This window comes from Anguilla anguilla, chromosome 13 (assembly GCF_013347855.1).
Source record: "Anguilla anguilla isolate fAngAng1 chromosome 13, fAngAng1.pri, whole genome shotgun sequence".
Classification (NCBI taxonomy): domain Eukaryota; kingdom Metazoa; phylum Chordata; class Actinopteri; order Anguilliformes; family Anguillidae; genus Anguilla; species Anguilla anguilla.
Window position 1 is genome coordinate 7,794,762 of NC_049213.1, and position 26,106 is coordinate 7,820,867.

At 53.2% G+C, this 26,106-nt stretch overlaps 1 protein-coding gene across 1 annotated transcript in view; it reads left to right on the plus strand.

Moving 5' to 3' along the window:
- Positions 1 to 26,106, plus strand: part of mtss1 (MTSS I-BAR domain containing 1) — a 65,306-nt gene that overhangs the window by 20,069 nt on the left and 19,131 nt on the right. The window contains 3 exon segments of the mRNA XM_035388116.1: positions 19,673 to 19,757; positions 21,452 to 21,543; positions 22,015 to 22,089. Of these exon segments, the coding sequence (XP_035244007.1) occupies positions 19,673 to 19,757; positions 21,452 to 21,543; positions 22,015 to 22,089 (252 nt within the window).

Genomic DNA, 26,106 nt, shown 5'->3' on the forward strand with positions numbered 1-26,106 from the left:
CCGGTCAGAGTGCGGTTAGATCCCGGTCAGAGTGCGGTTAAATCCCGGTCAGAGTGCGGTTAGATCCCGGTCAGAGTGCGGTTAGATCCCGGTCAGAGTGCGGTTAGATCCCGGTCAGAGTGCGGTTAAATCCCGGTCAGAGTGCGGTTAGATCTGTAGTGTATACAGTTTTGTTCTCTGGGATTTTGTGATGAGATGCATTTTAGTGTTTTAGTTTTCGCCCCTTACTGTGGTGTTTGGTTTTTTACTGCTGAAGGAGTATAAATCTCTTTAATGTGAGCTTGTGACATCCCCAAGTACTCTGCCTCCGGTTGAGGCTTTTAGGGACTGAAAATTTCAGGGAACAGGAAAAAATCTCATCCCGTAATTCCTGGAGGGGGAGGGAGGGGTCTCTGTTAGCGACAGGTCGTCACAGGCTCCGCCCCTTTAGCCTCGGAGCTCTGTGCAGAGACGAGGCTCCCGTCGGCTTCCTATGTGCTGTCAATCAAATTTTTTTTGTTTGGCAAGCGCTCACGGAAGGTTCTCTCGGTGCCAAACCTGTCGAGACCGGACAGGGTGTCAGCGCGCACGCGAGGGGGGTAGAAACCGCCGCAGAGTCTGACGCGCGGAGAACGTCTCGAAAGACGCGCAGGCCGCGACTCGCCTCTCGTTTCTAATCCGCCCGTTGCCTAGGCAACATGCTAATTGGGTCATTTGAATGCGGTGAATTGGCGTCCGGAGTTAATGACCTCATAAAGGGACGGTTTTAATCGGTGTGTTTTTGCAAGGAAGAAATCAACGTGACGGGTAACCTCCGCTCCCTGTAGAATAACCCAGAGCGCAGCTCGGTTGCCCCCGGCGACGTGCTTCCAGGCCCCTCCCCCAGGAAGACGGAGCTCAGCCTTGGCTTGCTCCGTCATGCCACGGCGGTTCATTACTTGGCAGACCGGCCCCCAAAAGAGAAGCTGGAGTTCAAGGTTGTTTGTGGCTGTCAGGCTCTGGAAGTGCCTGCTAATTTGCTGCTGACTGAGAGAGGCGTCTCCTCGCCTGGGCTGGCCGTCCAATCGGAAGCGCGTCGGTTTCGTTAAGAGCCGCCCCCCCGCTGGGTTCTGCCCTGGCGGTCCCTCCCTCTCCTCCTCGCCCGACCTGTGCCGAGCGATCTGGCACAAAATGGCCGCCGTGCATCACCCTGTTGGGGTGAGTTTCCCTCTGAGGGTATGACTGATCTGAAAGGAGCTGCTTATATGGAGGCCTTTCTGGTTTTTAGATGTGTGCACAGTTTGGCTGGCACGGCTCCTCTCTTGTATGTACTGCAGTTTCCTGTCCCACATCTCTAGCGCTTCCCTTATATATTCTGAAGGAGCCTGTGGACCCTGTCTTCTTGTAGAGCTGCATGCTACACAACGCAAAAAGCACATGCTGTGCTATACTACTCTGTGCTACGCCACTTTGCAAATAGCAGTTATCCATAAACGTGCTATGCTATGCTACTCTCGGCCGTGGTGCATGGTGTAAATAGCACAATCATCCACAAACGTGTTACGCTGCACTACTCTGTGCTCTGCTGTGCTATGCTACGTTATGCTATGCTTCCCAAATAGCACACAAGTCCATACTGATGCTATATTGTATTAAGCTATGCTACATAATTCTGTGCTACACACTACAGGATATAGTTAAGCATTGGTGTTTCTCCTGCTGTTTTTTGTCTGTAAGGATCTGCTGTCAGACCCCATAGAGGCTTCCTGATGTCAGGCCCCATAGAGGCTGTCTGCTGTCAGGCCCCATAGAGGCTTCCTGCTGTCAGACCCCATAGAGGCGTCCTGCTGTCAGGCCCCATAGAGACTGTCTGCTGTCAGGCCCCATAAAGGTTGTCTGCTGTCCGGCCCCATAGAGGCTTCCTGATGTCAGGCCCCATAGAGGCTGCCTGCTGTCAGGCCCCATAGAGGCTGTCTGCTGTCAGGCCCCATAGAGGCTTCCTGCTGTCAGGCCCCATAGAGGCTGCCTGCTCTCAGACCCGATAGAGGCTGCCTGCTGTCAGGCCCCATAGAGGCTGCCTGCTGTCAGGCCCCATAGAGGCTGCCTGCTGTCAGGCCCCATAGAGGCTTCCTGCTGTCAGGCCCCATAGAGGCTGTCTGCTGTCAGGCCTCATAGAGGCTGTCTGCTGTCAGGCCCCATAGAGGCTGTCTGCTGTCAGGCCCCATAGAGACTTTCTGCTGTCAGACCCCATAGAGGCTGTCTGCTGTCAGGCCCCATAGAGACCTTCTGCTGTCGGGCCCCATAGAGGCTGCCTGCTGTCAGGCCCCATAGAGGCTGTCTGCTGTCAGGCCTCATAGAGGTGTCCTGTTCCAGAGCAGGCTGGTTTGAGTGCGGTCCTGTTCCAGAGCAGGCTGGTTTGAGTGCGGTCCTGTTCCAGAGCAGGCTGGTTTGAGTGCGGTCCTGTTCCAGAGCAGGCTGGGGCAGTTAATGGTCATTTTCCGCCTGCATCTGTCAGAGGCGTGCCTGGCAGGGCAGCTGACAGCTTGTAACTCCGCCCCCTTCCTCCCAGCTGTCCGGAGCGTGGGGGGTGGGGGGCTCTGAGAGCCAGCTGGCCCCTCTGACTGGGATCCCCCAGCAGCAGACACCACTGGACACATTCCAGACATGCGGGATTATGGGAGGGGGCAAGGCTGGGCCACACGTCCTCACAAGGCATGTACATGTGTTTGTCTGTGTGTGTGTGTTCCTCTGTGTGTGTGTGCGTATCTGTGTGTGTGTGTGTCTGTGTGTGTCTTATGTGTGTGTGTGTGTGTTCCTGGGTGTGTGTTTGTGTGTTTGTCTGTGTGTGTGTGTGATTTCCTCTGTGTGTGTATGTGTGTGTGTTCTTATCTGTGTGTGTTCCTGTATGTGTGTGTCTGTGTGTCCGTGTTCCTGTGTGTGTGTGTGTGTGTGTGTGTGTGTGTGTGGGTGTGTTTTATGAACAGCTGCCCTGAGCCCACTGACCGTTCTGTCCATAAACAGCCCACAGCGTTGGCATGGGACTCTGTATCAGAATGACTGGTGTAAAAGCAGGATGCGAAGAGATGAGCCGGTTAAAAGAGGATATCGCTGTTTCCTGCATGACAAGGCTCCCTTTCTTTAGCCGTTAGGGTTTTAGAGGTGGTTAGTTTCGATTGTCTGTGCGCACATCAGTGAAATGTCCCTGGAGTAAAAGCAGACAGTGCTGTCCAGACACTCAGGGCTGCTGAACTTTATTCATTTATATGTCCAGACAGAAGGGAAAAACGGGGGCGAAGGGGTTGGGGGGGGGGGGGGGTCGAAACGCAAGCACAGATATTTGGCAGGCGAGAGTTTGACTCCCCTGGTGCTCATTCTGGTTATCCGTCTCATTCGAGGGGCGCTGCCGTGCGGGTCCGGAGTTTTCTGCCAGCACGTTTCCCAGGGGGACTCTAATTTTGGGGCTCCACTTTGGATACCCCGGTTTGTAGACCCCACTTTGGAGACCCCGCTTTGGAGACCCCGCTTTGGAGACCCCGCTTTGGAGACCCCGCTTTGGAGTCCCTGGTTTGGAGACCCCCGCTTTGGAGACCCTGCTTTGTAGACCCTGCTTTGGAGACCCTGCTTTGTAGACCCCGCTTTGTAGACCCCGCTTTGGAGACCCCGCTTTGGAGACCCCGCTTTGGAGTCCCCGCTTTGGAGTCCCCGCTTTGGAGTCCCCGCTTTGGAGACCCCGCTTTGGAGACCCCGCTTTGGAGACCCCGCTTTGGAGACCCCGCTTTGGAGACCCTGCTTTGGAGTCCCCGCTGTGGAGACCCCGCTTTGGAGGCGTCACACTTCCGTGACCCTCCCTCCAAATACCCTGGCTAAGTAAGTTACCCGTCGCTGGCGTGGCCGTCGCTGCTGCAGCTGGCGCGGTTGCTAAACGACGAGGCCAGGCCTGGAAATCTGGAAATCTTCCCCAGGTCCAGCTGTCTGGGTTCGGCCACTTCCTCCCCCGCCCCCCCCCCCCCCCCCCCCCCGAGCGCGTGTCACGGGCGCCCGCGCGGATGGGCTCGCCAGCTCCGAGGCGTACCGTTGCCACGGTAACCGCTCTCGAAACCCAGGCAAGACCGGCTCCCGAATGCGAGAGAGGCGAATCCTGAAGACCGCTGCACCCGCATCGTGATTTCGGTTTTCTTCCCCCCCCCCCCCTTTTGATTTTTTCGCGAGGAAGGACTTTGTTGCTCTTGTTTTCTCCGATCGGGAGTCGCCTTTATGTTGCGCTTTCTTGACTGGCGAGGAGATGAAAGTGGTCTTTGTTGAGCGTGCCGGGGGGGGGGGGGGAGGTGCAGGAAGAACCGCGCCGGCCAATCGGCCTCCTGCTCGCCGGCGAGCGGCCGCTTCCTCTCGCCGCCTGTTGCTAGGGGACCTGTGGGGGTTTTCGTGACGTGATCAGTTTGCCGCGCCTGGTCCCGGTTTTAGCGTTATTTTTACTGAAGTGGGGGGGAAAAAGCGGTAAACGCGGTAAAACGGCGAGGTCAGATTAGCGAGCGGCGTCTGTGAGCTGGCGGGGTCGTGCACGGCTTGTCGAACCCTGCGTCACTCCTGCGTCTCTCTCGCAAGGGCCCCGAGTCGCATGCAAGCAGTGAGAACAGCGCAGTGGAACAGCACAGTGTGACACTGCAGTATGACAGCGCAGTTAAACGGCACAGTATGACAGCACAGTGGAACAGCATAATTAAACTGCACAGTATGACACCACAGTATGACACCGCAGTAAGACAGCACAGTGGAACAGCACAGTATGAAAGCACAGTACGACAGCACAGTTAAACGGCACAGTATGACAGCGCAGTCAGACAACACAGTGGAACAGCACAGTGTGAAAGCACAGTACGACAGCACAGTTAAACGGCACAGTATGACAGCGCAGTCAGACAGCACAGTTAAACGGTACGGTATGACAGCGCAGTCAGACGGCTCCGCGCTGGGCGGAGGTGGCTGGGTAAACTGCGTAGGTGAGCGTGGCACAGCCCCAGCGGGGGGGAACACTGGCAGCCTTTGTGGCCCGGCGCGGGCGCGGGCTCTGTGGGTCAGAGAGGGCAGAGACACAACCGGCCCTCTGTGGATGCAGAGGGAGATCAGCGTAATGCTCAGTCACACACACACACACACACACACACACACACACACACACACACACACACACACACTCACACAGTCACACACACACACACACACACACACTCACACAGTCACACACACACACACACACACACTCACACAGTCACACACACACACACACACACACACACTCACACAGTCACACACACACACACACACACACACACACACTCACACAGTCACACACACACAGTCACACACACACACACACACAGTCACACACACACACACAGTCACACACACACACTCAGACACACACACTCACACAGTCACACACACACACACACACACACACACTCACACAGTCTCACACACACACACACACACACACACACACACTCACACAGTCACACACACACACACACAGTCACACACACACACACACACACACACACAGTCACACACACACACACGGGCCAGCATTTAGTGCTCAGTCACACAGTCCAGCTTTTAGTGCTCAGTCTCAAACACACACACACACACACTCACTCTCACACAGTCACACACACACACACGGACCAGCATTTAGTGCTCAGTCACACAGTCCAGCTTTTAGTGCTCAGTCTCAAACACACACACACAGCAGTATTTAGTGCGTAGTCTCTCACAGTCCAGTGTCTTTGCCGCTAATTCACGCCACGTTACGCTCCCGAGAGGTTGTTTCGTCCGACGGAACGCGTTTGAGGTTTTCCGGCTGGTGATGTCACCCCCTCAGCTCCTGCCCGTTCGGCGAACGAGCCGAAAGGCGTAGCTGGGCGAGCGAGCTGCGGGGCATCGTCATGGTGACATAGCGGTTGTCTCAGCCCTTGTTTACAGGCCTGAAGGCGATGATGCGGGTCTGTGTGAGTCGGCCAAGAGCAGCAGCTCTGTGTACTGGCTGATCCACCGAAATCATCGCAAACTATGACCTGAAATACACACACACTGTCCCCCATCTGCAGTATGAGCTCTCAGGACCTGAAATACACACACTGTCCCAGATCTGCAGTACTCAAGACCTGAAATACACACTGTCCCAAATCTGCAGTACGAGCTCTCCAGACCTGAAATACACATACTGTCCCAGATCTGCAGTACGAGCATCTCAGGACCTGAAATACACACACTGTCCTCCATCTGCAGTACGCGTTGTCAGGACCTGAAATACACACACTGTCCCAAATCTGCAGTATGAGCTCTTAGGACCTGAAATACACACACTGTCCCCCATCTACATTACAAGCTCTCAGGACCTGAAATACACACACTGTCCTCCATCTGCAGTACGAGCTCTCAGGACCTGAAATACACATACTGTCCCAGATCTACATTACAAGCTCTCAGGACCTGAAGTACACACACTGTCCCCCATCTGCAGTATGAGTTGTTAGGACCTGAAATACACACACACACACACTGTCCCCCATCTGCAGTACTCAAGACCTGAAATACGCACTGTCCCAAATCTGCAGTATGAGCTCTTAGGACCTGAAATACACACACTGTCCCAGATCTGCAGTACAAGCTCTCAGGAGCTCTCCCGGCCTATATGCAGATTATGCGCAAGGGGAAGTGGACAGTGCATTGTGGGTAACAGGAAATGGTAGGGAAGTGGAGCAGAAAGGGGTTTGGGAGCAGCGGAGGCGTATCTGTTATTCTCTCGCCCCTCACTCAGGAGAAGCGGCGTTTCTCCTGTCCGAGTCTTGGAGGAAATTGATGGGGGAGGAGGGAGGGAGGGGGGGGCCGGGGGTTTGGGCGTGGGGGGGTCTGTGGGAACCGCGGGAAGGAAGCGTGATGCACTCTGTTTTCAGAAGACGCACACGCGGGGCCTTCCAGGAAACGGGGCCTGTCGCTCCTATACCCCCCCCCCCGCGCCCCGCGGCGGTGTCCGAGCGTCCTTCTGGGACGGCCGTTCTGGGACCCGGCGCCGCGGTATCACACGGCCGAGGCACCCGGAGCGGACCCGTATCCAAAAAACCGCAGGGGACCCCCCGTTCACTGACCCCCCGCCCCCGCGTGTGCCAGACGGTCTCTGAGCGAACCCCCCCCACCCTGTCCTCTCTCTCACACTCTGTGAGCGCTGACCTTCCCGGGACCGTGACCTCTGACCCCCGCTGTATCTGCTTTCTGGAAAACGCGAGTTGAAGCCGATAACAGCGGCCAGAGCAGAAAGCAGAGCGACCCGAATCACATCCCTCACAAACACACACACACACAGACACGCATACACACAAACACCCACACACTCTCACACACAGACACACGCTTACACACACACACAAATTTTGGACAGGACACCGTCTGACCAAATAATCAATGTTCCCCTAAAGGGAGATGACCCTAAAACTGCTCCCACAGGCAGTCACTGGGACAGCTAGCGTGTGGGCTTCAAATGAGTGCTTCCACACGAATCTGGTGAACTGCTTTCAGTGACAGAATTAAATGAATATTGTACATCTCTGAAAGAAAACTCAACCATGTTTTAGATGCTAAAAGTGCTTTACTGCTGTAGCCAGTCAGCTACTCGGCTAGCCAGCTGGCTAGATATAGTGGTCAGCTAGCTAAACATCACAGACCAGGATGGTACAGCATGGTACAGCCCGGTCCAGCTCGGTCCAGCATGGTACAGCCTGGTACGGTCTGGTCCACATTTATTCATTCAGAAAACTCAAAGGTAACCATCTCCTCTTCACTTTACTGTGCGTGACCACGTTTCGTTGTGGCAGCACCATTAACCGAATACGCGTGTGCCAGAGCTGGGCGTGTCCAATCAGATTACAGTATGGCAAGCCAGAGAGCGCCATATTTCATCAGCGCTGAGTGGAACTTAACGGAAACGTGCCAGCACTCTGTCTGAAATCCAAACAGCAGGAAATAGAGCGTAAAGGGTGGAACAGAGGGAAGGCTGTGACTTTGGACGTGTGTGTGTGTGTGTGTGTGTGTGCGTGTGCGGTGTGTGTGTGGGGGTGTGTGCAGTGTGTGTGTGCGTGTGTGGTGTGTGTAGGGTGTGTGTGCTCTTTATCTAGTAATAATGCGATGGTCACACCCTTATGCAGATACGAGCAGTACAGTGCATTGTTCCGCTGTCTGCTGGGAAAGAGAGGTGTATAAAAACATATTCACTGTCTGCAAACAATGATGCAAACACCCAGAGCACTATTGATATGAGACAGCTCTTCTAAAAGTACATCAGATTACTCCTCATGATGTAGGCCTAGGTATGGAGAGCTCTTCTCCTGTTTAATACAGTGTGTATATGTACACTGACTGCTTTCCTGTTTAATATAGTCTGTATGTGTACACTGACTCTCTTCCTGTTTAATATAGTCTGTATATGTACACTGACTGCTTTCCTGTTTAATGCAGTCTGTATATGTACACTGACTGCTTTCCTGTTTAATATAGTCTGTATGTGTACACTGACTCTCTTCCTGTTTAATATAGTCTGTATATGTACACTGACTGCTTTCCTGTTTAATGCAGTCTGTATATGTACACTGACTGCTTTCCTGTCTAATATAGTCTGTATGTGTACACTGACTCTCTTCCTGTTTATTACAGTCTGTATATGGACACTGACACTCTTCCTGTTGATTGCAGTCTGTATATGTACACTGATACTCTTCCTGTTTATTACAGTCTCTATATGTACACTGACACTCTTCCTGTTGAATGCAGTCTGTATATGTACACTGATACTCTTCCTGTTTATTACAGTCTGTATATGTACACTGACACTCTTCCTGCTGAATGCAGTCTGTATATGTACACTGATACTCTTCCTGTTTATTACAGTCTGTGTATGTACACTGACACTCTTCCTGTTTAATGCAGTCTGTATATGTACACTGATACTCTTCCTGTTTATTACAGTCTGTGTATGTACACTGACACTCTTCCTGTTTAATGCAGTCCTGCTCTCGGCTACTTGTGTTTACTTCTGATTTAAATATCAGCCCATGCGTGCTGCTCCTGTCCTCAGCCCTGTGAGAAAAGCAGGTCTGTCAGCCAGTGAAGTCATTTCCATTTTTCATTTGCCTCGAGCTCCCATGATTCAGTGCAGTGATGTCTGAGGCTCAGACGAAATGTCTGCCGGAACTTGTGTTGCAATGGCAACAAAATAAAAAAAAAAAAAATAAAGACAGGTTTGTGACTTAAGAAAGGATGTTAACAGTTCATTTTTTTTCTTAAGAGAAAAAATTCTCATCGCAAAAAGTGGTGGATTCACCGTGCGTTTTGGACATCAGAAGAAACGTGCGTTTGCGTCTGTCTGCGAACACAAAGCAGTGAAGCGGTCCCATAACGACTCATAACGCCATAACGGCTCCTCGGCCCTCACTCTGTCTAATTATCGCCCGTGTCGATCGCTCTGCCCTCGCTTCTGTCGCTCGGCGCGGCCGGTAGCGAAGTTAGCCGGCGGTCGGACGGTCTAGGCGTGTTTCCGCTCGCCGGTGTCACGCGCGCGTTCAGTGTTCACGAGCTGAACCTTCCGTGAGTCACTGAACCGCGGCGGTGCTTCGTAAGAGATCCAGTGTTCGGTGCGCGGTGTTATTTTCCTCTGCTTTTGTGCCAGATGAGAGAAATTACTAAAGGAAACCTCCCCCTCCCCCCCCCACCCCCGCCTTCCCGCCACCCCACCTCTCGTGTCTCTGTTTTCCCATCCTTAAACATCTCTTTCTGTTTCACTGATTACAAAGCAGCCATAGAAGAGCCTGTACAAACTCGGTTGCCCTCGGCAACCCAAGGCTGTTGATTTCTTGCGGGGTAATTACCAGGGCGTGAGTTTTTTTTTCCAGGTTAATATTTACACTGATTAGACGGCGGTGTAGTGTTACGGCTAGGGAACTGGGCTTGTAGCTGCAAGGTTGCGGGTTTGATTCCCCCCGGCGGGGCACTGCCGTTGCACTCTTGAGGTAGGGTGCTTAACTTCAGAATTACTCCAGTGAAATATCCGGCTGTATAAATGGACTGCGAGTAACAGAATGCCGTTTGTGCGAGCGCGTCCGTTGAAAGCCTGAAATGTAAATGTTGATTTTTCAGACGGTGACGTTCGAGTTTGCGGCCGAACGTTTCTCCCCTGCTATCTGCTCTCGAAGCGTACAGGAGCTCCAAAACAGTGTGTGACTGTGACACCTTCTTCAGCTCTCCTCCTCTTCTCTCTTCTGTTCTTTTTCTCCCTTCGTGGACGTTCCTCCCTTCGCGGGGCAAGCTTGGGGGGAGAACGGGATTAACGCGTAAAAAGGCTGGACCCCGGCATCTCTGCTTTCACCTCTGCAGTCCAAGGGCGCTGAGCGAGTTTAGGTCGTCCGTCGTCCGTCTGAGCTCTGTAAACAACAGATGCCAGGGCGATAACGGCCAACGTCGAGGGCCACGCTGAATACGTCTCAAATTTATCTCCCACGCTATAGGTCTGCTTAAGCGTGTCATTTACTACACTGCCCTCGTGCTTCCTGTTTATATCTTCGAGTGCGTGTGTAAACTACGCACACCTCTCGTTCCGTACGTTCATTTTTAGGTTTGTTCGTGGAGAGGGGGGCGGGGGGGGGGGGGTCCTTTCTTGGTGAAAGGCCTGTTAGCGCTGCTTCTGTTACAGTGTTTCCTACCCTCCCCTTCTCTGATTGGCTGAGCTGGTTGCCGTTAGCGACTGTGATCCCTTCATGTAAAATTAAGGGATGGCGGCGCTCCCTCTCCGGCTGTTCTCAACCGGCATGCCAGCAGTGTCCCTTTACCTTTTAGGTCATAGGTCATGTGTGCTCGACCCTGTCTGTACCAATCTGAACTCTGCTAACTCTGACCGAATCGGAGTTCAAATGTTAAAGATTAACCGCGTTTGGCTTCCGTCAGTCTGCGGGGCGGTCTGCCATTTCGGGTTTCACTCATTTGGAGTGGCTCGCTGCGCTAAGCCAAGCAGAAGCAGAGCACGTTTCCTTTTTCCTTGCGCTGGCGTTCCTTCACGAGTCTGTCCGTTTCCTCAAAATGAAAAAAAAAAACAAGTCAAGTGTTTTGCAAAAACGTTCCAGAAGTATCTGGAATGTTCCAGCTAGCACGAAAACAGCGGTGCTTCTAGAATCTTCTTTTTCCACCAGAGATGCGTCAGCGTGTGGCCTGAACGGGACACAAGACTGAAAATGAGTCACTGCAGAGCAAACGTATGGGCAAATAAGATTAGCAGTGCTGTCATGTAAGTCAGCAGACGGCTTTAAGGTGCTCGGGTGGGCAGTGTGGCTCGAACCGCTCGATTCGCTCGGGAGAACTGAGCGCGTGCGGTCTCCCAGGTCCTCATCGATTGGGTGCGAAGGGCAGAAACCTCGACCGAAAGAAACACGTTTTTTTAGGATGATGTGCGAATGAAGTTTTTGGCGAACTTTGCCACAGTCTTTCTCTGCAGAGAATGTGAGGTGTTAGCTGTCAGTGGGCCGGCGGCTTTCGCAGTCCATGTGGTGCGTAGTTATGAATGTGTTCGCGCCGACGCACGATCCTGCTGAATTGCCCTCACCCTCCCTCGCTTTAAAAAGCGACTTTTGCAAACTTCGGGCAAAAGGCCAGCAGCCTTTGGTCTTCCAGTCCAGAGAACAGAGTGTCCTGTGTCCTGTAAAACGTTATAAACATTGCATTATGTGTCACTTGACGCAGTGTGAGCACTGGGATGACAGTGCAGTGTAAATGCTAGATCCCTCAGCGGCTGCGGGTTTGAATCCCATCACAGGGCCTGCGGGTTTGAATCCCAGCTCAGGGGCTGCGGGTTTGAATCCCAGCTCAGGGGCTGCGGGTTTGAATCCCAGCTCAGGGGCTGGGGGTTTGAATCCCAGCTCAGGGGCTGTGGGTTTTAATCCCAGCTCAGGGGCTGCGGGTTTGATTCCTAGCTCAGGGGCTGGGGGTTTGAATCCCAGCTCAGGGGCCGTGGGTTTGATTCCCAGCTCAGGGGCTGCGGGTTTGAATCCCAGCTCAGGGGCTGGGAGTTTGAATCCCAGCTCAGGGGCTGCGGGTTTGATTCCCACCTCAGGGGCTGCGGGTTTGATTCCCAGCTCTGGAGCTGTGGGTATGAATTCCAGCTCAGGGGCTACAGGTTTGATTCCCAGCTCAGGGGCTACAGGTTTGATTCCCAGCTCAGGGGCTGCGGGTTTGAATCCCAGGTCAGGTTTAGCTGCTCTGCTGGTCTCCCATGGCTACAGTGAGCTTCAGAATTAGCGCTAGCTGCTCTGCTGGTCTCCCATGGATACAGCGAGCTTCAGAATCAGCGCTAGCTGGTTTGCTGATTTCCTATGGCTACAGCGAGTTTCAGAATCAGCGCTAGCTGTTGTTCTCTCAGAGTTGCGGTAGCTTTGCTGGCACTGAGATAGCCACTGAAAGGCTGAGGAGTGGTGTGGTTTTGTAATGTTCCTAACGTGCTATTAGCTAAAAATTTCCCATGTGTTACTAATCTACCTAATTAGCATAGCATGGATTAGTGCTTCTCTCTCTCTCTCACTCTATTTTCAGCTTGCCCACTGGATCAGCTGGCACTTCTAAACCTCTGCGTTCGCATTCTTAAGAGCCTTTGTGGAATCAAGTGTCGTGTTGTCGAAGCTCAACTGTTGGAGTGGTCCTTACGGTCACAGCCGGTGAGCTTCTGTCTGCAGCCGAGGCTTCTGGGGCACTGAGTCCATCATCCAGCCGAGTGCATGTAGGCTAGGTAGAGTAGCGGTTCACGTCCCATAACCGACCAGCCATTTCACAGGGAGAATGACCGCTGGGCTGATGAACGGATGTCACTGTGTTCAGTCAGAATGTTAATTATCACGAGGCTGCGGTCCTCGTGGTTCGAGGCTGAAGCGGTTCGACCAGTTCGCTCCACGAAGCCTTTGTCGTGTTTGATTGAAGTCACTCGGTCTCTGTGATGATGTTTTCTGGCTTTGACTCTGGCCTTAAAATCCTTGGCTGCCGCTGCCTCGGTTTGGGGCGTAGCCGACCGGCTTCGTTCATAAATATCAACAAACCGTGAGCCGCAAATTAAGCTGGGTTTTTTCCGAGGCCGAGCAGGGGTTTGATGTTGCGTTTTGGTCGCTGGGGAGTCTCATGACCGCTCATTTTTCCATCCGGAGACGAGTCATTACATTTACATTACAGGCATTTAGCAGACGCTCTTATCCAGAGCGACTTGCACAACTTTTTACATAGCATTTTACATTGTATCCATTTATACAGCTGGATATATACTGAAGCAATGCAGGTTAACTACCTTGCTCAAGGGTACAACGGCAGTGTCCTTACCCGGGAATCGAACCTGCGACCTTTCGGTTACAAGCCCGGTTCCTTACCCACTGTGCTACACTCCGTCCGTGAGTCGTGAAGCTGTCATTGACGGCAGAGCGTTGGATGTGCTGGATGGGTTCAGGAGGGGGTAGTTACTCCCAAAGCTGTGGCTCCACCCCCCCTCCCTCCTCCTCCCCTTCCAGGTTTGGAAACCTCTCCTCGGCTCGAGGATGAGAGACAGTTGTGTTTCTGAGGAAATGGTCGGAGCGTTTGAGAGAGGAGGAGTTCCCCCCCCCCCCCCCCCCCCCCCCCCCCGCACACCATCACTCACACGGATGCCTCGCCATATCTTTTCTGTCTGCCTGGTCTTTTTGGAAATTCACTGGAAATTTCCGAGAATCTTAGCGCCTCTGATCGCAGCAGCAGAAGGATGTTCATCCGCCGCAAACTCCGGAGAAGTAAATAAGTGGATAACGGTAAATGGTTTTTTAATGAGCCAACCGTCAAGCGAGTGAGAAGCAGGGGCGGCTAGTCCGTGGGTGTTGTGCTTGCTGCAGACGTGGTTGTTCGGTGGCGTGCGACTTTTTAAAAAGGCCGTACGCTGCGACTCCCCGCTGACACGCCTGGGCAGACGGCAGGTTGAGCCCTGCTGCTTATCCGCTCCGTCTTTCAGGTGAATCGCCGGGTCGCCAGGAGGAACCGCGGAGAGCCAGCGTTAGCAGCGTGAGCTGCACGGCTAGCATCGCTTCTGAATCTCGTTTCTACCGCGTAAACACTTACGCGGGTTAAAAATTCTTTTTTGCTTTACTGATTTTAGGTACGTCGTTACTTCCTCTATATCTTGAGTATTACCGGAGGCCGTTTTTTTGCGGTTCGTGCCTACGTCGCTGCCCGATGGGAAAAGTGGCCACGCCCGGGACGCCGAGGATCATGGGACCAAGGAAGGGGGGTATGGCAGGGCAGAGTGGGTACTCCTCTTTGAAGTAGGGGCCTTTGATGGGCTCCGTCAGGAGAGATTAACTGCACGGGAACTTCCCCATCCCCCCCCCCACCCCCCCCCCATTCCCTGGGCCTAACGCTCCTAAATCAGTAACCCCACCCACCCCCGACCCCGCCCACCCCCCGGGTGGAACGACGCGTCGCGTTCTGAGTCCATCAATCACGGCGACGCGCACAGGACCCCGCCCTGCCCCCCCCCCGCGAGCCTCGAGACGAAGGAAGCAGCGGTGGAAACGGCAGGCCGATCTCGGAGAAGCTCGCGGGTGTTTCCGCGGCGGACGGAAAGATCCGGAACCTGCCCGTTTCTGCGCGGTTGAACGCTCGGTGGCGGTGGCACAGGACCCAACACGCCCGCCGTGCGTGCTCGGAGCCTGTCGCTGGGTGAAGCGTGACTCACGCACTTGACATGCCACCTCCCCCCCACCCCCCCACAGCGTGCCCCACCCAGCCCAGCGGCAGTGGCGGTTCTGGTCTGGTTCAGCAATCTAAAAGCAGTCCTGTTTATCCCCTTTGTTTTTCCTGCTGATAAATAAAATGCGTTAATCCATCGCGAGACCCTAAATCTCTCTCTACCCCAGCGTCTTAGGCCATGGGTGTGTCATAAGCACACTCACAATCCAGAGCTGTTTGCGCAAAACAGCCAGATGCCAGTCAGCCCGAGAGGCATTCGGGCTCTGAAGATCAGCATTTCCCTAAATAATCCGAGTGGGAAAATCAGAGAGGACTGTAGCCGTTCGTCCCCCAGCCCGGGGCGCAAACTGCCAACCTGTCGGTCCTGTTTGCCAGCTCACGCGTGTGCCCCGCCCGTCCGCCATCTTGGCCTCCTTCCTCCGAGAAGCCTCTCCCATTTCAGGTGTTCTCGGGTTACCTGCCGTTACCGGGGCGACACCCTTCCCGAAACGCGCCCTTTGTCCCGGGCGCTCTCTCTCAGCGCGCTGAGCTTCACTCAGAATCCCAGAATGCCTGCGCTACTGTGCCAGATGCTCAGACGTGTTAGACGTGGGCGGGATTAGGCGCGTCCAATCCTGCACCCCGGCCTCGCAGAAGGCTTCCTCTGATTGGTACACGGGCAAGCTGTCCCGGTTCGTGTTTTCGGCGTGGAGAGAGGCGCGTTTAAGATCCTTCCGGAACAGACCGGGTGCGGGACGGAAAAGCGTCTTGGCGGTAGACGATGAGTGGAACTGGGAGGGAAAACGTGATGTCGCTCCTGTCCCTTCTCCGAAACCGAGACTGAAATGTGCCATAGGGGTGCACCGAGCGGGTGTCCGCTTTGGGGGTCTTTAACCGCTAAATGGGCTGAGGAGGGTCAAATGGATTGAAGATGAAACGCGTAGAGAAAGCAGTTCACTCTGTTTAAAGGGTCATTAAATTTCTCCTGTTTCATATCAGTACCTAGATGGACCTCCTCATTCAGATCCGTGTGCATGCTCCACCTCCTCACTCTGTCGTTTGGATTGGCCCATAACTAGACCCTGTGAGATCTTGCACCAGCCCAGTCCGGCCCGGCCCAGCCCAGTTCAGCCCAATCCAGCTCAGACCAGACTGTTCCAGTCCAGCCCAGCCCAGCCCAGTCCAGCATGCTGGACTTGTGAAAGGCTTTGAGATGACTGACCTATCTTTGACCGATTCTTGGGCCCAAACGCCTTGCGTCAAGACTTCTTGATTTTTGATTGGTGGTTGTGATGTGGGGGCAGAAATGCGATTTCGTTTCAGATTTCAGTGTCCTCGAGAAATGGTCGCTTCCAAAAGATATGCGGGTTGGAAATTGCTTAAATGCAGCTTGCGGGGTTTCTGTGGTGATGCATCTCACTTATGGAGGGAAGAGCTCGTATTTTACCCGTGACTCGGGCTTGGCGTTCCACGCTGTGAGTGCTTTGAATCAGCTCTCTGTTTGCTTTGCAGTCCTCACTGAACTTTTGACTGTGCACTCACAAATCAGTCAAAACAACTCTGCAAATTCACCCCCCACCCCCCCTCGTCTGTCCTAGGACAGGAGTCTCTTTGTGGAGTCGTGTGTTGGGGCGGGGGGGGGGGACCTTTGTGATTTTCGATGAAGGCCAAATGTTTTTCCTCAAGCTTTTCTTCCGCTGTCTTCTGATGGCCTCATCCCGCCCCGGCCTCCGGTGCCAGAGACGCATTCCCCACAATCCCGCTACCTCGGGCCAGGACGAAATTCCCGGTCCGGAATTCTGTCACCGTGCCTGGAGTTTCCCCTACCGTTGGCGACGGAATAGTCTGGATTCCCAGACGGTCCGATCGGGAGAGGTCTCGGGACACACTGGAAGCAGCGCTTACCGTAGCAGAGATAGGCCGCACCAGGGACGTGCAGCTTAGCCATTGGTCAGATTCTCAGAGGGGCGGGTCGTCGATGTGGGGTATATTTGACACATGCCTACTCTGACCATTCAATCCCTTCCAGTGTGGTCTCTCCTAGTTTATGTTCAAATTGCCTCTTTCAAATCGCAGCACTGATGTGATTGGTGGGGAAATATTGGATGTGCGAGGATAAGTGGGCGGGGTTATCTCTGAGGTTTAAGGCTGGAACACAAGCCTGTTTACCGATGTTTTTCTCCCCTCCATCAGCACATACTTTCTCTTCTGTCCATAAAAACAGGATCATAACTCATCTGTCCCATTTGGTTTTTTTTTTTTAACAGCCCCGCAGCTCACACGAACATTTGCCCACGATTGAACGTCCTTCAGGGCTGAACACACACACAGCGCCGATGTTTCCAGGGTTTTAATGGGGTCGGCAGTGATTACATTTGCATTTGCAGTTTAGGAATTTTCCACACGCTCTCACCCGGAGCGCCTCACACAGCTTCCATTCATTTTGAGCCGCTCGGGCGTTTACCGAAGCGCCTTGCTCTGCCTGGGAACCCAACCCGCAGATCTGGTGTTGGTTTGGCTCGCTGTTACCGGAGGAGGCTCCAGTCTGACTCCCAGGCCGCTGGGGTGAAGGGGTCTGGAGGACAGAACGGTCTGGGACTAGGAGGCCCGAGGGATATAGAGGCTCAGGAGACCCTGAGGTCCAGGAGACCCTGAGGTGCAGGAGACCCTGAGGTCCAGGATACCCTGAGGTCCTGGTGACCCATTGGTTCGGATGACTCATTGGTCCGGATGCTTGTTAGGTTTGGATGACCCATTGGTTCGGATGACTGTGAGGTCCAGGAGACCTTATGGTCCTGTTGACCCATAGGTCCGGATGACCCTGAGGTCTAGGTATCTGATTCATGGTGACTGAGGGACTCTCATGAGGCTGAATCTCTGCAGTGCTCTCTGGAAGGGGCTGAAGGTTGGGAGGGGTTAGTGTATCACTTAGGTTCACAAAAGAAATGCTCTCTCTCTTACTCCCCCTCCTCTCAGTCATTCACTAACACACTCAAACACACAGGTACACATGCACACACACTCGCACACACACACTCACATGAACACACGCCCACACGTGCACACACACTCACACACACACACACACACACACACATACTCTCTCACACACACACACATACTCTCACACACTCACACACACACACGCACACTCACACACACACTCTCATACACACACACACACAAACACAGCTAAAGAGGGTATAGTCTTCCCTCTGAGCATAAAGCCTTGGCCACTCATAGGAAGCTGGGTATTGTGTGTCAGGATGGCACAATGGCCTTTTTATGGGAGCGCAGGAGGCCTGGGTTTTAGGGCCAGACCGGCTCATCTACTCCCTGCCCATTATTATATCCTGCTGACACATGAATGGAAGTCCCCCCTTCGCTCTGCTACTGGCTACTGCTTCAACCTGGAGGAATCCATTGACGGAGAAACGGGGCAGTTCTTGCTCAGCCCGGCTCTGCCAGTGCAGTACGGCACGGTCTGTCGCCCCCTCTCTCACCCCCGACCTTTTCCTTAATGCTGCACCATGGGGATAACCGCTGCCCAATCCGATCGCAGCGAGCTGGGAGATTGCTGTCGGGAATTGCAGCAGTCCTGTGCAACCCTTGGAGGTGGGGGGGCAGAGTTTGGGGATGTGATGTCACAATGCTGTCTGCAGGTCCCTTTGCACCGGCTGCGCGTGATAGAGTTGCACAGTGAGCTGGCAGCCTCTTCCGCCCACACGACCTCTGACCCTGGAACACCCAGCCAAATGGCTTTATTGGGTCTGCACGCGCTCACTGAGCAAAGACCGGCGCAAGAGTTCTGTGCTGTTTGCCAAGCACACACACTCACACACTCACACACACACACACTCTCTTGCGCGATGCACACACGTTCGTTCTCACATGCAAACACACGCGCACACACACACACATACACACACACGCACACACTCGCTGGACTGAAGGCAGGTGCCCCCAGTGCGTTGGTCCACTGAAGTTGCTCCTGCCACATTGCTAATGTTTTTTCCAGGGGCGGATTCTTGCTCCCGACGCTGTCTTTGAGTGAAATGTGTGTCGCGTTCGTCCTGTTTGCAGCCTGTTTGCAGCCTCCATTTCCTCTTAGGTCTGCCTGTCCTGGCCGGGCATGTCTCTCATGGTGCTTTGTTGTCACGTCTTTAAATCTAATAGCGTTCAGCTTTTTCACATACTTTATTTATCTGGAACAGCTGAGAGAATTAAATCAAAGGCTGTTATCAGAACCTGGGCAGGATCTAGGCTGTGATGTGAGGGTGCTCTTTTTGTGCATTTTTACTCATCAAACTGAAATATACGCAGTGTTTGTCTGTATTTGACTGGTGCCTGAGCTTCTTCATATGGGCTACATGGAGCTAGCATCGGCTGCTTCCGTGTTTTCTCAGACAGGTGTCCTGGGCAGGTGTGCATTAGCACAAGGTTCTTGAAGTTACACTTTGCAGTGTTAGCTAGCTTGTACATCAAATGGCATGTGAAACACACACACACACACACACACACACACACACACACACATACACACTCACTCATACACACACACACATGGATGGGGGTGGAGTCTCTGCTGGCTTCGTTGGGGGTATGACTGACATCTGCTGAAATCAATGGGAAGCCAATAACAGTGATGAGTGCTCTGTCTGCCTCTATTGACCCGCCCTGCGGCAGTTCCTGATCACTGCAACCTGGATAAACGCCGGAAACTTCCCTCCTGTGCAGAAACCCACACAGACCCCAGACCCCCGCACACCCAGACCCCAAACCCCAGACCTGCCACCCCTGTGCTCACTCATTAGAACCCACAAGGGTTCGGTAAAACAGGACAAGCCCAGCGTCACACGATTGTGTCAGCGGCAGAGGTTTTGCCAGTTGTTTAAAGTGTGTTGCTTAAAGCCGTTTGAATTAACGTTTTACTTCCCTTTTTGTTTTGTAGGGGCGACAAAGGAGATCGGGTCTGCCCTCACCAGAATGTGTATGAGGCACCGGAGCATCGAGTCCAAACTGAAGCTCTTCACCTCGTAAGTCTGCTTACTGCCTTGTTGCCACGCTAACAGTATTACCGTCGTGCTAACAGTATTACCGTCATGCTAACAGTATTACCACCATGCTAACAGTATTACCGTCGTGCTAACAGTATTACCACCATGCTAACAGTATTACCGTCGTGCTAACAGTATTACCACCATGCTAACAGTATTACCGTCGTGCTAACAGTATTACCGCCGTGCTAACAGTATTACCACCATGCTAACAGTATTACCGTCATGCTAACATTATTACCACCATGCTAACAGTATTACCGTCGTGCTAACAGTATTACCACCATGCTAACAGTATTACCGTCATGCTAACATTATTACCACCATGCTAACAGTATTACCGTCGTGCTAACAGTATTACCACCATGCTAACAGTATTACCACCATGCTAACAGTATTGCCGTCATGCTAACAGTATTACCACCATGCTAACAGTATTACCACCATGCTGACTGTACTGCTACATTGCTAAGAGAATCATCATCATACTCATAGCATTACAACCATGCTAACGGTACTGCTACCATGCTAACAGTATTAGCACTACGCTATCACTATTATCGCCATTCTAACTGTGTTACCGCCATGTTGATAGTGTTGCCGCTATGCTAATAGTACTATTACCATGCTAACACTATTCCCATCATGCTAACAGCATTACAATCATGCTAATAGTGTTATTGCCATGCTAGCACTGTTACCACCGCACGCACAGTATTACCGCTCTGCTAACAGTATTACTGCCATGCTTTTAGCATTTGGTCTTTCCATGCTGCTGGTCTGATGTCTATGGTGCCCTAGTTACAGTCCAACTTAACAATGAATCAACCACCCAACAGGTCACTAAAATCCTGCTTTAAAAATATAAGGCCTGTAAAAATATAAGCCTTTGCGGATTGTTGTGAAGCGTTCTGCCATGCATGTAGAAAAGGGTCAGCACTGTGACAGTGCCGGCATGCGTCTCCACGGCGATCGTGATGGAGGTCGCTCCCAGTATACCAGTTGAGTTGAGCGCTGGCGGAGCAGAGAGAGGGTGAAATGCATAATGTAGTGGAGGGAGGTCTGGTGAGTGATTTAGGGGTGAAGCTGTGGGTGCAGGATCCCCCCCCCCCTCCAGGGAGATCTGGGTCCTAGAGGAGGTTCTGTTCTGGGAGGCTCAGGAGATCTGGGTTCTGGAGGCGGTTTTGTTCTGAGAGGCTCAGATCAGGATCCAGGAGGAGGTTCTGTTCTTGAGTTCTGGATGCTTGATTGTAGAGAAGGAGAAGAGTAGAAGTTGTCGACGGGAAGCGTTTCTGCACAAGAAGACAGAATTTCTAATGTGCTGATTACTGATCGTCGGGGGAAATAAACGTGGAATTAGACCTCTTTGCCATGGTTCTCCTCATTACTTTACCTGTGTAGGCGAGGCCTGCATTAAGTGGTTTTCAGTTTTAATATTAGAATTCCAGAGTGACTCAGTCTAATCCACTTAAGCCAGGTCATCATCATTATTTCTCTTAAGCATTTGGCGGCTGTGTAAAATCTCACAGAGGAAGGAAAGGAGAGGAGTGATATTGACAGTTGATTATCGTACCGATTGCGTGCTGATCGACGCCCAGACGTGTTGATCGACGCCCAGACGTGTTGAGTGACGCCCAGGCATGTTGACTGACCTGTCCTCTCTGTTTCGGCAGGGCTCTGACCGAGAGCTTGATCAGCCCCCTGGAGCTGAAGATCGAGGAGTGGAAGAAGGTGGCCAGTCAGCTGGATAAAGACCACGCCAAAGGTACCGCTTGCCCCGCCCACCTGGGGCCCCTCCCCCCGGGGCCCCGCCCCTCAAAACGCCCCGCCTTCAAATCACTGCCCCTCCTTACTTACACAGCTTACAAGTAATACGGGTAATACGAATGTTTGGTCCTCAGTGCAGGTCATACAGCAGACAATACCATCCATAAACTGGTGATGTACTACATTAACCAGTAACCTCTCTGTTCCGATGGGGAAGTGATTACTGTTACATGGCAGTAGAATTTGTGTTGTTTTATTACAGGTGAGAGTAGGCTGTAAGTTGTTTTGTTACATGTGATAGAATGGTTTTCAGTTTTGTTACATTTTGGTGCAAAATTTGGGTGCGAGAATTGTTTTGTTGCAGGTGAAAGTAAATCTTGAGTTGTGTTGCTGCAGGTGAGAGTAGATTTTGAGTTTTGTTTTGCTACGGGTGCAATGATTGGAGTTGTTTTGCCTTGTTCTGTTGCAGAATACAAGAAAGCTCGCGCTGACATTAAGAAGAAGTCTTCAGACACCATCAAGCTGCAGAAGAAAGTGAAGAAAGGTGAGGAAAGTCAGCACTGTGGCGTACGACACGAAGCGAACGATCGGCCCCTCCCTTTTCTCGTCTCCGTGGAGATAAGGCCGCGGCCTCTCTTGCTGGTGGCCTGAAAGGCGTCGCCTGACGTCCCCCCGCCGGGCGTTTTTCCCGGGAGCGGTCTGCCGCGCCGCGCCCCCGCCGTGTCAATGGCGTCGCGTTTCGGCCGTCGCCGGGGTAACCGGCGCTAATCGCGCCGGCCTGACCGGACGCTGAAGCTGCAGTAGGGGAAGTGTAGCGGAGCTGCGGCTACGCTAACGCTAGCGCGGTTATCAGATTACGGCTGTCGTGTGAGGAAGGTGTGGCTGTTCGCCTGCGGGCGGGGCTTAGACGCTGCTGATGCGGCAGGTCAGGTTTACCCCACACACGGGGGAGAGAGGGAGGGAGAGAAGGCGAGAGGGATAGGGTAAGCATTTTCGTTGTGTGTATCACTTCAAAATGCACTATGACTTCTGATAATTCAGATAACTGATTTTCAGTCCCTGAACATCAGTTATCAGTTATCATGGAGTGTAAAACCTCTTGAAATGTGTGTTCTTAGCGCACACTCAATTCCACTGCTTCTGATTGAGACATTCAGACAATCTGAAAATCAGCATTTTCTGAATCGGGAAACCTCCCCTCCCTGGTGTTGGTGAGTCTCATTCTAATAGCTGAGAGAGAAAAACGGCGCTGGTAAGGCGAATGTTAGCATTAGTGTGCTATCCGGGACACGGCTCTCTCTGGTGCTGAGGTAATGGAAGAGAGCTGGTCTGATGTGTTAGCATTAGCATGCTATCCAGGACACGGCTCTCACTGGTGCTGAGGTAATGGAAGAGAGCTGGTCTGATGTGTTAGCATTAGCATGCTATCCAGGACACGGCTCTCTCTGGTGCTGAGGTAATGGAAGAGAGCTGGTCTGATGTGTTAGCATTAGCGTGCTAACGGGGACACGGTTCTCTCTCCTGCTGAAGTAATGGAGAGATCCATTCTGATTAGCTTTTTACACTGCGCTGGACGTAGGAAGCTGGAAGCTAATGGACACAGGGTGGGGCAGTGGAAGGGGGGGGTTTCACACACGGGTGTCCAGAAAACACCCCTCTTTCACAGCTCTCCATTACATGCAGCCTGCATTGTACATTTACATTTTAGGCATTCCGCTGACGCTCTTATCCTGAGCAACTTACCGTTAGTGCAAAAACTAAAGGCCAAAATGAGTAAATCGCCAGCATTTGGTAGCAGTTATTGAGAGTGCGATGGTCATAACCGTCACACACACGCGATAGGTAATCTTTGTCGCTGGATGTAAAACGTGGGAGGGGAGGCAGGAAGGGTTTTTTTAGTATGGAAATATGGGAGAGATAGGAGAAGATGTGGAAGAGGGGAACGGGAATCAGGGTAGGTGGGGGGGGGAGGGGGGAGGGGGCATTTCCTGTACAGATGGGTCAGCAGGTCATGCCAGACGTTAGGGAGGGACTCTGCTGTCCTGACTGAGGGGGGGGCAGGGCGTTCCTCCATTGGGCTGCCAGTAGGGGGAAGAGTCCAGGCCCGGGGGGGGATGTGATGACCAGGCCGTCGCAGGGAGGGGAGGGCCGGGTGCCTGGTGGAACATGGAGCACGTGTTGGGGGGCGCAGGGCTTGGACCGTGTCCCGGAGGTGTGAGGGTGCGAGGGGGGGGGGGATTGGCGTTGGGAAAAACGTGTGGAGACTGCACCGCTCTGGGAAAAGGTGACGCCTCATCCTGCCGTACGTGCGGACCGCCACACGCCGAGCGGAATCTCCCCTCCGGGACCGTGCGCTCGGCGAACACGGAGGGCTTTTAGCGTGTGGGACAGCGCGCCGGCGTCCACCCCTGTCCCCCCCCCTGGTCTGAGAGGCCCCGCCCCGCCCCGCCCCGCCCCCCTCGGCTCAGACTCAGCCAGGAGCTCGCTCGCTCGTGCGGTTGCCCTTGGCAGCCGGCGGGCGCTCCTCCCGGCTCGCGCACAAAGGGGCCATTGGGCCGCCGTTTCGTTTCGGCGGGAAGCGTCTCTGGAAAAACAGGCGGACCCAAGCGGACTCAGGCTGAATCAGACGGCCTTCTGAGGGAGCAGGAAATCGCACTCCGGCTTGTGTGGAGGACCGCCTGTGTGTCATTTCCTCTGTCTGCTGAAGTGTGTGTGTGTGTGTGTGTGCTAAAGTGTGTTTGTCTGTGTGTGTGTGCGCATGTGCACGTGTGTGTGTGTGTGTGTGAGCTAGAGTGTGTGTGTGTGTGTGTGCTAAAGTGTGTTTGTCTGTGTGTGTGTGTGTGTGTCTGCATGCGTGCGTGTGTGTGTGTGTGCTAAAGTGTGTGTGTCTGTGTGTGTGTGTGTGCTAAAGTGTGTTTGTGTGTGTGTGTGTGTGTTTGTGTGTGCATGTGCACGTGTGTATGTGTGTGTGTGCACTAACTCATAGGGCTTTGAGAGAATCCCCCAGCTGTGTTGAAGAGGCATTACTCCCCCACTGCCCTCATTAGCAGCCTGAGAGCTGGCAGTGCCCCCCCCCCCCCCCCCAACCCCTCTCTCACCCACAGCGGAGAGTACGGGGTACACCCCAAAATCACCTGCCCTGCTACAGGAGAGCTGTGATCGGTCAGCTAAGCACCAGGCATTACTAAACGCTGCAGAGCACTGAGAACAGCTCTCTGCGGGGGAGCCTTTGTTATGAGCGTTTGTATTATTTCGCTCTTTCGTTGCGTCTGTCCTCGTGTCGTTACCGTGGCGATGTTCGTACCCCCGAAGGTGTGAAGCTGAGCCACAGTCAGTCAGCTCAGAACATAACTGCATTAATGACTCCCTGTCAGCCAGGCCACTATGACAGGGGGTCATTAAGAGCCCCAATCCACTTCCGCCTTTCTCCCAGTTCCTCTGGTCGAATGGCCGGACTCGGAGAGCTGAACCTAAGGAGGGGGAGTGTGTTCTGCTGACGGCCGTTTTGCATGTGCAGGCTGAGCGTGAGTGTTTCTGGTGGGGCGGGGTCCGGGCTGTGCCTGTGCAGTCTCTGCTCCCTCTTATCTGATCAGACGTCCGGGGCGGGATGGATTTACGTGGCCCTTGAGGGCAGCCGTGCTGCAGGCGCTCCGTTTCGGTGCATTCCTGCAGTCCCCCCCGGTTTGCGGATGCGTACGGGACGGCCTCGCGCCCCTCTGTGCCCCATTGGGACGAGCCTGCCCTTCAGAAGTGAAACTGGTTAAATGAGAGAGGAACCTCCAACTCCGGTCCTGGAGGGCCGCAGTGCCTGCAGGTTTAACTCCAGTCCTGGAGGGCCGCAGTGTCTGCAGGTTTAACTCCGGTCCTGGAGGGCCGCAGTGTCTGCAGGTTTAACTCCAGTCCTGGAGGGCCGCAGTGTCTGCAGGTTTAACTCCAGTCCTGGAGGGCCGCAGTGTCTGCAGGTTTAACTCCAGTCCTGGAGGGCCGCAGTGTCTGCAGGATTTGCTCCAGTCTTGGATTACCACAGATGCTTAAGAGTATTTTGATTTCCTTTTAAGTGTAGCTGTCCATTTAAGACTTTGGGAAGAAGTCTTTGTGGAATCTTTAGCCAGTTAATGACTTAACTTTAGCCCTTAAGAGCTGAGACACGCAGAAAGCCAGTAGACACCATGGACCTTCTGGGCCTGAAGTTTTTGAGACCCCTGAATTTGAACTACTTCAGAATTTGGAGAGGAACTCAATGGGAGAGCGCTACCACTGCATTATGGGTAATACATTGCTCTGAGAGCTGTCAGTCCAGGCGCCTATGTGGCACAGCAGCAGGTTGTTCTGTCTCCATGGTAACAGCTGCGCACCAGTGATGAGCTGTTCTGTTGCTATGGCGATGGCTGCGGATCAGTGACTAGCTGTTCCAGCTATGTTTGACAGACCGATGCCAGGCAACCATCTGCTACCTGTTACACAACAACAGTAACCACGGTGTGTAGTCGCATCGGTACGCACTGTTTGAGCAGGATGACACCATTCACTGCCAGTGCATCTTTCATCTTCCGTTTTTTTT